Source organism: Phaseolus vulgaris, chromosome 4, assembly GCF_051622355.1.
Source record: "Phaseolus vulgaris cultivar YP4 chromosome 4, ASM5162235v1, whole genome shotgun sequence".
NCBI lineage: Eukaryota > Viridiplantae > Streptophyta > Magnoliopsida > Fabales > Fabaceae > Phaseolus > Phaseolus vulgaris.
Window position 1 is genome coordinate 12,251,533 of NC_143501.1, and position 12,066 is coordinate 12,263,598.

General features: G+C 30.9%; 1 protein-coding gene across 2 annotated transcripts; it reads right to left on the reverse strand.

The window, feature by feature from the left end:
• Positions 1–5,524: 5,524 nt before the first annotated feature.
• LOC137837242 (nudix hydrolase 13, mitochondrial) lies at positions 5,525–11,134 on the reverse strand. Of its 2 annotated transcripts, none has more exons than XM_068646179.1 (6): positions 10,891–11,134; positions 10,634–10,727; positions 7,278–7,392; positions 7,110–7,193; positions 6,418–6,567; positions 5,525–6,031 (listed from the first exon to the last, which is right to left on the reverse strand). In XM_068646179.1, exons 2-6 carry the CDS (start codon positions 10,702–10,704, stop codon positions 5,765–5,767), a joined length of 687 nt encoding a protein of 228 aa, XP_068502280.1. In that variant the 5' UTR covers positions 10,705–10,727; positions 10,891–11,134; the 3' UTR covers positions 5,525–5,764. The 2 variants fall into 2 exon arrangements, with proteins under 2 accessions (XP_068502280.1, XP_068502281.1); XM_068646180.2 differs by having other exon boundaries at positions 7,278–7,377; positions 10,891–11,019.
• Positions 11,135–12,066: the final 932 nt, after the last annotated feature.

Consider the following 12,066-nt stretch of genomic DNA (forward strand, 5'->3'; position numbering starts at 1 on the left):
AGACAACTCCTGATGAACGGGAATAGGAGAGGGTCGCGATTCCTAAACAACGTAAAGAGTATCAGAAGAAAGATTCGCATTCGAAGCTCATGGAAGGTCCTATTGATAAATTGACAATTGATGCTCCTGGTGGGGCTAATGCAGGGTCACTCTTGGGTTACCTTGCTTATGATAAAACAGATGGAAGGGAGGATGATTTTGCATATATGCCTCCTCTCGAGGATGCCTCAGATCATGATAGGTCCTCACCCAAGCAGGGGTTTTTCACTCCCACTTCGGATATTTCAGAACCGGGGATGGTAAAGAATTTACTTGTTGTTATGAAAGCCAAGGGCTCAGAGTCACAACTTGTATTACATTCAGTTACGACTCTTGTTGATCATCATGTGGAGGTCTCTTCTCATGTGGTTGTACCATCTTTGTCGTGTCCTACCTATCCTCGGAGGGCTAAATCACCTGGGGATACTAAAGCACCAATTAAGACTCCTATTGATGGTCATCTTCGTCGCGTCATACCTCCCCTCGGAAGGCTTTCTTAGGGATGTTAAAGCACTACTCCCCTATAATGGTACGTTGGTCCTGCAAAATCACTTTTCCTCTCTTTATGGTTTGGAAACTACAGATGTAGGAGGTGATTCTCATATTGGTGCTTCAATTATTCTGACTGCCATCGTTGAATTTAATTCTTATCATATCACTGTTGAAAATCATATCGTCTCCAAATTTTGGGTTGATCCTAATGAAATGGAGGAGCATGCCAGTGATACCAGGAAGAAAAGTTTGCGCTAAAAGAAAACCAGAGAGCCCACATAAGGGGCCTGGTAAATCCAAAAAAACTACTAAGACAATTCTCTCTACAATGTCACAATGAAGGTCTCTTCATTTTTCTAGAATGTTAGAGGACTGGGAAACCACAAAATTATGGAGATGTTGATTAGTTTACTTAAACTACATAAACTCCTCTTGGTTTTTCTTGTTGAACCTACGATGCTCTACACTGATGCTTTCGATGTCCTTTTCAAATTTGTTAACATGCATTTGGTGGCTACGTCTCCTATTGTTAATAAAGCTGCTAAGCTTTAGTGTTTGTTGGTTCCTAATCTTGTCCAAAATTTCTTGGTCAATGATTAGTTTATTTTTGTAACTTGCCTTTTGCATGATAAATGTTTTAGCTTTGCAGGAGTTTATGGTGCTAACACATACTTAGTTAGACGACTTTTGTGGAAGGATCATAGTTTCTTCACAGGGCCTAGGTGTATTCTGAGAGATTTTAATGTTATGCTCTCGGCGAATAACTGCAAAGGGGGTGGCTCCTAATCAGGTTTCTTGTAATGAATTCCTTGATTGGATTAATACTAATGATCTATCATGTATGCCTTTTACTAAATCTTGTTATACTTGGTATAATAGAAGGAGAGGGTTGCACATAATTCATACAAGATTGGATAGGGCTTTATATAATGGAGTTTGTCTGGATGAATGGGATTCTTGTACTTATCAGGTTCTTGTTAAAAATTGTTTTGATCATTCCCCTATTCTTGCTAGTCTTGCTAGTAATTCTTTAAGGAAGGTTAGCAATTTTTGTTTCTTTTCTATGTGGCTTCAGGACACTTCATGTATAAAGCTTATTCATGATTCTTGGGCTAATAAGATTGTTGGTTGCCCTATGTTTATTCTACAACATAAGTTAAAAAGGTTGAAAATTGAGCTCTGAGACTGGAATAAAAATTCTTTTGGTAATGTTCACAATGCAATTCTTCTTAAGCAGGGTCTCGTCCTTAGTATTTAACAAAACTTAGAGACTGCTAGTTTGTCTAATATTAATGGGCTTCTCTATCAAGAAAAGATTGCTAAGCAGGAACTTGATTATGCTTTTCACTGTGAATATTTGTTTTGGAAAGAAATGGCTAAGATGTTATGGTTTAAAGATAGGGATCAAAATACTACTTTTTTTCCATGTTGTGGTCAAAAGGAGAAATAATTTTAGTGGGATTCATCGTCTACGGATTGATAATGAGGTTTTGAGGATCCTAAACTCATTGAGGATCATATTTTGAACTTTTATACAAATCTTTATGCTGAGTCTATTTCTAATGTTCTGGATACAAGTAATATGGAAGATTTTATTGGTACTTATATTCCTGAGCTAGTTTCCTCTAAGGAGAATATGATGTTGATTAAATGTCCTAATTTTTTGGAAATCAAAATCTTGTTTTTAATCTTAATGGTAATAGTGCTCCTGGTCATATTGGTTTTGGTGGTGTTTTCTATCATTCTTGTTGGAAAATTATTAGGACAAATGTTTGCAATGTTGTTCAACAGTTTTTTAAACAAAACTAGTTCTCCTTATAATGAAAAGTAATGTGGTATCTCTTATTTCCCTGGAATGATTCCATTAAAGATTACAGGCTAATTGTTGTTGCTAATTTAAAATTTAAGATTATTTCCAAGATACTGGCAGATAGGCTTGCACTTGTGGCTACTAGAATCATTTCTCCTAATCAATATGGGTTTGTGCAATGTAGAAAGATTCAAAATTGCATTGGTATTGCATCTGAAGCTATTAACATGATTTCTAAAAAGGTTAGAGGAGGTAATGTGGCTTACAAAGTTGATATTCATAAAGCCTTTGACACTCTGAGTTGGAAGTTCTTATTATTAGTTTTGACACGCTTTGGTTTTCACCCCTCGTTTGTCGATTGGATTAGTACAATTCTTCGTTAAACTATGCTTTCTATCAGAATAAATGGCAATTTTGGTGGGTTTTTTTTCCTTACAGTAGAGGTGTCAGACAAGGTGATCCTTTGTCTCCTTTACTTTGTTGTCTTGCAGAGGAAGTTCTTAGTATATATATCTCTAAGCTTGTGAATGATAAGAAAATTCTACATATGGCTAATCCGCAAGGTTATCTCACTCCCTCTCATATTTTATATGTTGATGACATATTTGTTTTTTGTATGGGGGTAATAAGTCTCTTGGAAATTTGATTCTTTTTCTTAAAACATATGGTGATTTTTCTGGTCAATATGTTAATAATTCTAAGAGTAGTTTTTTCACTATGGATAATTCTTCAAGATTTGTCACCAAAATTCAACATATTCTTTCTTGTAGTCATGGTTGTTTGCCTTTCAATTATTTAGGAGTGCCTATCTTTGTTGGTGTTCCAAATTGTCGATTTCTTCAACCTTTGGTTGATAAAGTCAAATTAAAGCTAGCATCTTGGAAAGGTAAATCTCTTAGCATTATGGGTCGAATTCAGTAGGTCAATACGGTGATTGCTGCATTTCTAGCTTATAGCTTTAATATGTATAAATGGTCTATTTCACTTCTTAAGCAAGTTGAGCAGTGGTGTTGAAATTTTATTTGGACTGGTGATATTCTGAAAAAATCCATAGTTACCATGAATTGGGATACTATTTGTTCTCCTCTTGAGAATGGAGGTTTGAAGATTATTAATATTCGTCATGAAAATAATTCATATCTTTTTAAGCTTGCTTGGAACTTTGCTTATAGCAACATGCCTTGGTATTTTCTCCTGAAAGCCAGGGTTCTTAAATCAAAATACGAGTTTAGAATGGTTTATAGATCCTCATCTCTTTGGCCTAGAATTAAGTAGTTTTATTCTACTATACTTGATTATACTTCTTGGATTGTTGGTATGGGTACTTTTATTAATTTCTGAAATGATAAATGGTGTTATACTACTTCTTTAGCAAATACTGCAGGGTTATCTAATGGTGCTAGCATTTCGGATACAGTCTCTCAGTTTAAGACAGGTTGTGATTGGAATATTCCTTTTTCTTTACAACAGATGCCTCATTTTTTTAATCATATCTTGGTTAGGGAGGAACAGGATATTCCTAATTGGATTCTAGATGAGTCTGGTCGTTTCACTCTTAAATCGGCTATGACTTTTTTCTTGGAACCAAGAGTTCCCTGTGGTTGGGGTAAATTCACTTGGTCTTCATCTATTCCGTCTTCCAAAACTCTAGTACTCTGAAAAGTTTTTCATGGGCGGTTTCCTACAGATCAGCATATTCAGAATAAAGGTTTGCATATATGTTCTATATTTACGCTTTATGAAAAGCACGAGGAATCTATTCAGCATTTATTTTTTGAATGTTCTAATGCTTTGGATATTTATAGTTGGGTTCGGCAGATTTTTCTTACTTCTTATTTCTCTAATAAGGATGATCTTCTTTCTTTTATAAAGAGTGATGGTAGTCCTTTGGTTAAATTGATTAAGCTTGTTGGGATAACTTTTTTCTATTTGGATGATATGGCATATGAGGAATTATGCTAGATTTCATTATAAGAATGATGTTTCTAGGGCTATTTCGGTAATTAAATATTTAACTTGTGTAGTGGGAAATTCGCCTAGAGCTTCAATGAAGAATGATATGTTGGATTTCAACGTGATTAAGTTTTTTGGTATTAATACTCGTACTGGTAAATTATTCGTCCTCTTCTTGTTAGATGGGAGTTCCCTTCACCAGGCTGAATTAAAATTAACACTGATGGGGCTGGTAGGGGATATCCTGGTCTTGCTACTTGTGGAGGTATTTTTTGTGGGAGTATGAGGGAGTTTATTACTGTTTTCTCTGCGTTTCTTGAAGTTCAGACTACTATGGTTATTGAGTTTTATGGAGTTATACATGTTATGGAGGAAGCTCAAAAGATGGGGCTTACTAAAGTCTGACTTTTATGTGATTCTGCCTTGGTTTGTGTTGTGTTTACTGCTCTAACTAATGTTTCGTGGATGCTTCGTAATCGATGGAATACTTGTTTTAATTACTGTGGGAAAAACATATTTAAGGTTACTCATATTTTTCGTGAAGGGAATGTGTGTGCTGATAAGTTGGCTAATTTAGGATTTATTTGTAGAGAATCATTTCATTGGTATAATAGGCTTCCAGCTAGTCTGTTATTAGAATTCTTTATGAATAGGTATAGTCTACCTATGTATCGTTTTTGTTAACATATGATTTTTGGTCTAGTCTCCCCATATTTTTTGTATTTTCTTTTTTTAATAATATTTTTTCATGTGATGGCAGATTATTGTTGTTACTTGAAATGTCAGCCTATCTGAGATGTCAAGTTGCATAGTAATACATAACATGAAAGTTTTTATATAAAAAAAAATATTGTCTAAGACTAAAAAAATACTTAAACTTTTATTAATGGAAAACCCATAAATCTCAAGCAATTAAGCTAAAATATACAAAAGAGTTTTAAATTTCAGAATTCAAGAGTTTTCTATTTAGTTTCTGTTAAACCTTCTTCCTCATTATCAAGGTTTCATAAACTTTTGTCATAGGGTTCTTGTTTCTTGAACTCAAGAGTTGAAATGGTTCACCAAATTTAATTCTTAACTTTTTTTAAGATGTGCATTCTTTTAACAACTTCACGTACATTTAACCAATCATACTTGATTTGTTTGAAAAATTCATGATTGGTTGAAAACGACGAAATACAATAATATTCTCAAAAGTGCCACTGAATAAAAACTAAAAAATAACTTGTGTTGGGTTAAAAGAAATCATGCCATTTTTTATTCCAAACTTCTTTAACATAAATCGGTTTACTTGAAGTTTTTAGCCAAAATCACTTTTACAAAATTAAATTTATCCTAAACCAAGTTTTCAAATGTTCAACCAAACACACTGTAACAGTGTCATTATAACTATTTATTTATTTTTTTGAAATGGAAAGGAGTTACTGCATCACATAAAGAGACAGTGCACAAACGTAGTGTGTCAATAACCTAAGTAATTGCTATCTCCTGGGAAGCATGGGACAGGATATTGGCTCTTGATGATATACCATGATGTTGTGTGGTAGTGATTCTTTTATAGCATTTGGATGACACATTTTGACTTTCTGACACATCTAGCACTGACATTGAAGAACAATCAACATTGTTTTCCTCCTTCTTTAGCTTTCCTTCTTCTGCCATAACTCTTAAAAACACTTCCAATGCCTTGCACATCCAATCATATCGGCTCAGTCTGAATGCTTCTTTTATGTTTACCTAAAAAAGAAAACATATTCACCTTACCTTAACCAAAGATGTTCTTTGCTTCTAAAAATAAATCTGTTTTTAACCCTTAATATCTCAAACATGAGTTTTCTGTTCTTAAATGTGTTTCCAAGTATGCTATGTAATGTCACTACAGTCAAGTTTAAATATCTATATCATGGTACTTCTATGATGTTGTGATTAATGTAATTCTTTTCAGAATTTATTCAGAGCAATTGATTTCTACATTCTAGCAACGTATTTCCATTTATACTATGTTTCATGTAATGTCTACAAGTACAAGTTCCACTGTACATGTTTGAATCTTGTACTTGGTACTTTTATATATGATGTTGTGATTTATGTATTTGCTTTAAGAATTTATACAGAACACTTACCCATTGCCGATTATGGTCTTTTTGCTCTGGCCAGGTCTCAAGTTCTTCAGTCACCTCTAAGGAAAACATGTACCCTCTACACCATCCTTCCTGGCTACATGAATCCTTGCTGCTTTTGCTTCTGAATTCCCATCTCCCCAAGGGAGTTTCCTGAAAATGAATGTCCACCCTTTAGCCAATGAAGATTTCTCAAATTTGGTATCACATAGATCATATGAATGAGAAATAGCATAGTCATAATCACAGAAGAGGATGAGAAAATGGAATAATCATCTTCATTTTGTCAGTTATTTTTAGTGTCACAATAAAAGGTGGTGGTAATGTGAAGTTCAACAATGTTGATCCTTTTTGGCATTGCAGAAGGTTTTGCTTAGTTGACTTCAATTGGAACCATATTTATGCAGAACTGGGAAAAAGGGCAGCTTTAGCAGGATAAACTGTGTACACTAAGTTTGATCATATTATGGTGTTTTTATTGAGAAGATTCATAACTAAATACCAAATCTTCCCCCATACACAGTGTAATACCAAATGCTTATAGAAATGAGAGGAGGTTTATGTGTCATGTTTATGGACTATGACATAGTATATATACTAATATTCACTGTTAAACAAAACGTATTATATCATTCAAATTCAAGCTTAAACATTTCAATGATGAATATCATAAATATATACTTAAATAAACTTACTCTTACAATCCCTTTAACTCCTGCTTCCTCTAGGGCTTCACGGCATGCAGCTTCTGTAACAGTTTCATCATCCTCCCATCCTCCCTGGAAAGAGAACAAAGTGACACTTCACAAAGAGTTTTATGCTGATGAAGTTTTTATTGGTTGAAAGAAGACAATATCAAGTACCTTTGGAAACACAAGGTCATCACGTTTTGGTGAAGAAATCATAAGTACTTCTATCATCCCCTCGGTATCTTCATTTTGATCTCCTTTTCCCTTTTTCCATCTGTAGGGAATACATCTGTTGCAATGCATCAGTAAGAAATTTAATTCTAACTGTTGGTAAGATGTTGTTGCAAGTCTCATCAAATATTTCTCCTCGCCACTTTTCTAGCAAGTTATATATATGCTTGGAAGCGCTTGAACTACCAAAAATCAAAATCTGTTTCCCTTTTGATACTTCTAAATGGAACTACTGTAAGTTCTGTCTGAATGCTCATGATCTGTCAGCACTATATGATTTATCTGTTCTTTGAACAAAGATTAACCCAGGTTGGGATCTCTTGTAGCATAGATTTTTCTCGTTCAAAAATCACTGTTTTGATAACTTTATCAACAAATATTTCTTTTATTGGATTACTCTATATACTATGATAGTTATGACATTTGTAGGGTATTTTTCAATCAAATTCGTAACTAAAACTACCCAAATAGAAAAATTATGTAAAAACCTTCAAAACCTACTTGTAAAATAAACATATTATTTTTTTTTAAAAAAAAATTCTTGACATATTAGATTCACCTGTCATTATACGAAGAAAATATTATTAAAAAGAATAAAAATTAGTATGGAAGATTAGTTAAACAATACTCGTACATGTGAAGAAAAGAATCAAATTACATTGGGAAAAAATAAACATATTCTTATATACTACTTCTTAAACTTATTATTAATCTTTGATAATTGGATTGTAAATAAGATTGGTTAAAAATTTAAGTAAATTTTAGTGTATAAATGAGATTGATGGACTAAGTTTTAGATTGTAAATGTGTCTTTTTTTACTTATGATAGTGAATCTCTTCAATCTAAAAATTCAATTTGAAGTCTAAATGAAATCAAGTTGTAAAACTAGAGTTAGAGCAATTATCACACTAGTTTATCTTTATCTGTGCTGAGTCACTGTGAGATTCTCAAAAAGATGAGGGCATGTTGTCTCATTATTTCTCCAAGGTTCCATGTTAAGCCTCAACAGAAGTTTGCAGAAGCATTTACATGTGAGCTAGGTGGAAGTTTCTATGGGAGATATATTGAATGAGTAGATCGAGAATCTATAATAGCTGATAGTTTTATCGTTTTATATAACAGCCAAAATTGATCACGCTATTAGATTTTATATTTGTTCGGGTCAAACTCAATGATATAGTTGAATATTTTAATGTCAGCATGATAAGACAAGTAATAAATAATAAAACCATTTTTTCAAAATTCATTAAAAATATATGTGTTCTTGATTTCGATTTCATTAACTAGGAGCGCAGAAAAAAGAAGGGAAATTATGTATTTTGGAGCCACATAGAATAATTAAGGGTTGAATATTTTTTATCTTCTACAAATGTGATGATGTTTTATACTAATACTTATAAAATTTGTAGAGTGAATTACACTTACATTGCATTATTTTTTTTTAATTATACTTACGCCTTAAATTTTTTTAAATTCTATTCTAATCTTCTTTTTTCTTTTTTTTTTTAAACGTTACACTAACACTCCTTTTTATATTGATAAAATCTCATGGCTATAGATATCATACACTCAAGAAAATTTATTGATTTATAATATTTATATTTAACAAAATAGCATAAGAATAAAAAATGTTTATCAAAAAAATATTAATTTGATAAATAAATTACTAGAATTATATTAACTTTGTTATTTTTATAATAATTATATTAAAATTCATAAATTAGAAATATTTTATTTTTACATACTCTGTTTTGTACTTTTATAAGCTTGACGTTTTATAAATAGCAAAAAGACTAGCTTAATGCAATTAATGGTAAAAATTATTTACCTTTTATAAATTATACTATGTTTTGGGACATATAATGTTGAGACATGATCTTGAGAAAAAAATTTCATTATCCGTTTTGGATCACGTGTTTATAGTTTTGTTGGTTAATTTCTGCACTAATGAAGCAAAGGGTTATTAATTTTTTAAAATATTACAAAACTGAATTATGTATTATTAATAAAGAAGCTTTGAGACGTACCATGAGTAATGATATAGATATATAAGTCAATTTCTTTCTGCATTTTCATAATTTTTTTCGATATTTTTATAAATCTTTTAATTTTAAAATTATCATTGTATAAAAGGTGTTGGATATTTTTTCAAATTATACAATTCATAAACGTTTCAAACTCTAGAATTTGGAATACAGTTTTTTTATTCTAAATTCTAGAGTTTGTAATATATTTTCAAAAGTACCTTCCAGTTACAATTTTTTAAAAAAATTATAGAGATTTTGAAAGGTAATTTTTGGATTTTAAAATACATTTCGAATTCTAAAATTCAGAATATTAGAATATAAAATTGTATTCCAAATTCTTTAATTCAGAATATATTTTTCAACATAAAAAATACTTTTCAAATTCTAAAATTTGATATACAATTTTGTATTTTGAATTTTAAAGTTTAAAATTTTAGAATCCAGAAAAAGGAAATTGGGATGTGAATAAAGAAAAGAGCAAAGTTGTCATTTCAAGTTTTTTATGCAAGTGCAGAAAAAACAAAATGGAGGTGCATGAAGAAATTGTCTAACAATAATTTCTCATTTAAAATTGGATATGCTTTTTTAAGGCTAAGCCTGAGATTGGTTAAAAAAGTGTGGACTGTTTCTTTCTGCACCTCCATATGTTTTTCTAACACCTTCATATAAAACATGAAAATATTTTTTTATCCTTCTTGTGTCACCTCCATATTTCGAATTACATAATCCAAAATGGTATTCTGGATTATATAATTCGAAAGTCTGGATTTGATAGTAGCTTCTAGATTAAGTAATAAGGTCACGCATTTGAAAAAAGACTTCCAGATTACAAAATTCAGAAACTAGAAAAAATTTTCAAATTATGTAATCCGAAAACTAATCATGCATTTGAAAAAAGAATTTCAAATTATGTAATTTGGAAGCTAATTACGAATTTAAAAAATGACTTTCAGATTATCCAATCCGAAATATTAGATAAAGACATTTTTGGAAATACAAAATTTATGGAAGTGAGAGAAGAACTTTCATACAGGAAGAAACACTCCAAAGTATGCTAGAGCCCCAATATGAGAGGCCCAAGGGTTTTTGCCTTGACATATAAATATAAAATAATTATAAAAACTTTCGTATTTTAAAAAGTTTTTGTCATTAAGTTATCAAGTTCACTAATTATATATAATTATATATTCTTATTATGTATATATATATACAGACACACGATTGTTACAAAGGAGTAAAATATGAAAGATGTTTAGCTATATAAGGCTTACCCGGAAACGAGGCGCATGTTGTCTTCGTAACGCTGTCGTTGTCGCCCTGTACGTGCCGTCACAAACGACATGGATTCTACTCAAACGTACAATTCTAAAACAACAGTGAGAATCAATCAAGACACGGTTGAAGAATGTCACAAAATACAACGTTAATCGAAGATGGACGAATCATAACATAATTCACACTAATGCAAAAGCTTAACAAACAGGGTTACGTTTTCCTTTGTTTGTAAATGTCACAGTGAGAAACTTACAGAGCCAAAAGACCCAAAAATCAGCTTCCGAAATATCTGAGAAGAGAAGAAGCACAAAAAATGGTTATATAGGATATAGTTGGTCGAAGGAAAGGTTGAGTGTGTTCAACAAAATTGCAAGGAAACTAGGTCACACATAGCATTGGAATCTTTGAACTCTGGTTCAGAAAGGAACGAAGAAGAAGGGAAGAAAAAGCTTCTATGGAAGAGAAAGAAAGAGTGAGATAAAGGCTTAAGAGGGGTCATAGATTTGCAGAAACGGCCTTTGTTTATATAGTGAGAAGATTTTCCAGTCTTTCGGGATCAGAGCGCTGGAGTTGAATTTTTTCGTTGACTTTTTATTACACTCAAGATTTTCTTATTTAGATATCAATGCTTTCATATTTGTGGTAGAAAATAATAATGATAATAATTGTGTAATTTGATTTCTTAATGGTCAAGTTTCAGAAATTAATTATCATCGGCTGGTGTAGGAACGATATTCTTTTTAGTAGGGATAGTTTTAAAGATAAATGTTAAATCAAATTTTAAAATATAATTAGTTATTTATTTTGAAAAATTATATCATCTATAAATTATTATTATTCATAATTTTTTGCATCTTCTTTAACTTAATTTAGATAAATTTATGAGACCTAAAAACCTTAAATTTAATGGATAAACTAATATAAAATATCGCTCTTATAAATACAAAGTAATTAATTATTATATCAATTAAATTTAATATTATTTTATAAATTCAAAATTAATTTTTATTTAAAATAGTTTTTATTAATAAAAAATTATAAATTAATATTTAATTTACAATTAAAATTTTAGTTATCTATTACTTTACATTTTAATAAATACGCAAATGGAAATAAATAAATAGATTAAAGGAATCAGATTTCAAATTAAATAGAAGCAAGTATCTCTGTTGGATAAAACTATTTTGTTAAAGATGGTTAGTTTAAAAATTTAAAAAAAAAAAATTAGTTGATATTTCATTAAAATTTAAAAAAAAATGAATAGGGTGATCACCCTGTTGAAACCTTTCTGATTTTCTTCCTTAACCCCTAAGCTTATGATTAATTCAAGATGGTTAGTTTAAAATTTAATTTTAAAAAAAAAATAGTTGATATTTCATTAAAAATTAAAAAAAAATGAATATCACCCTGTTGAGACCATTCTGATTTT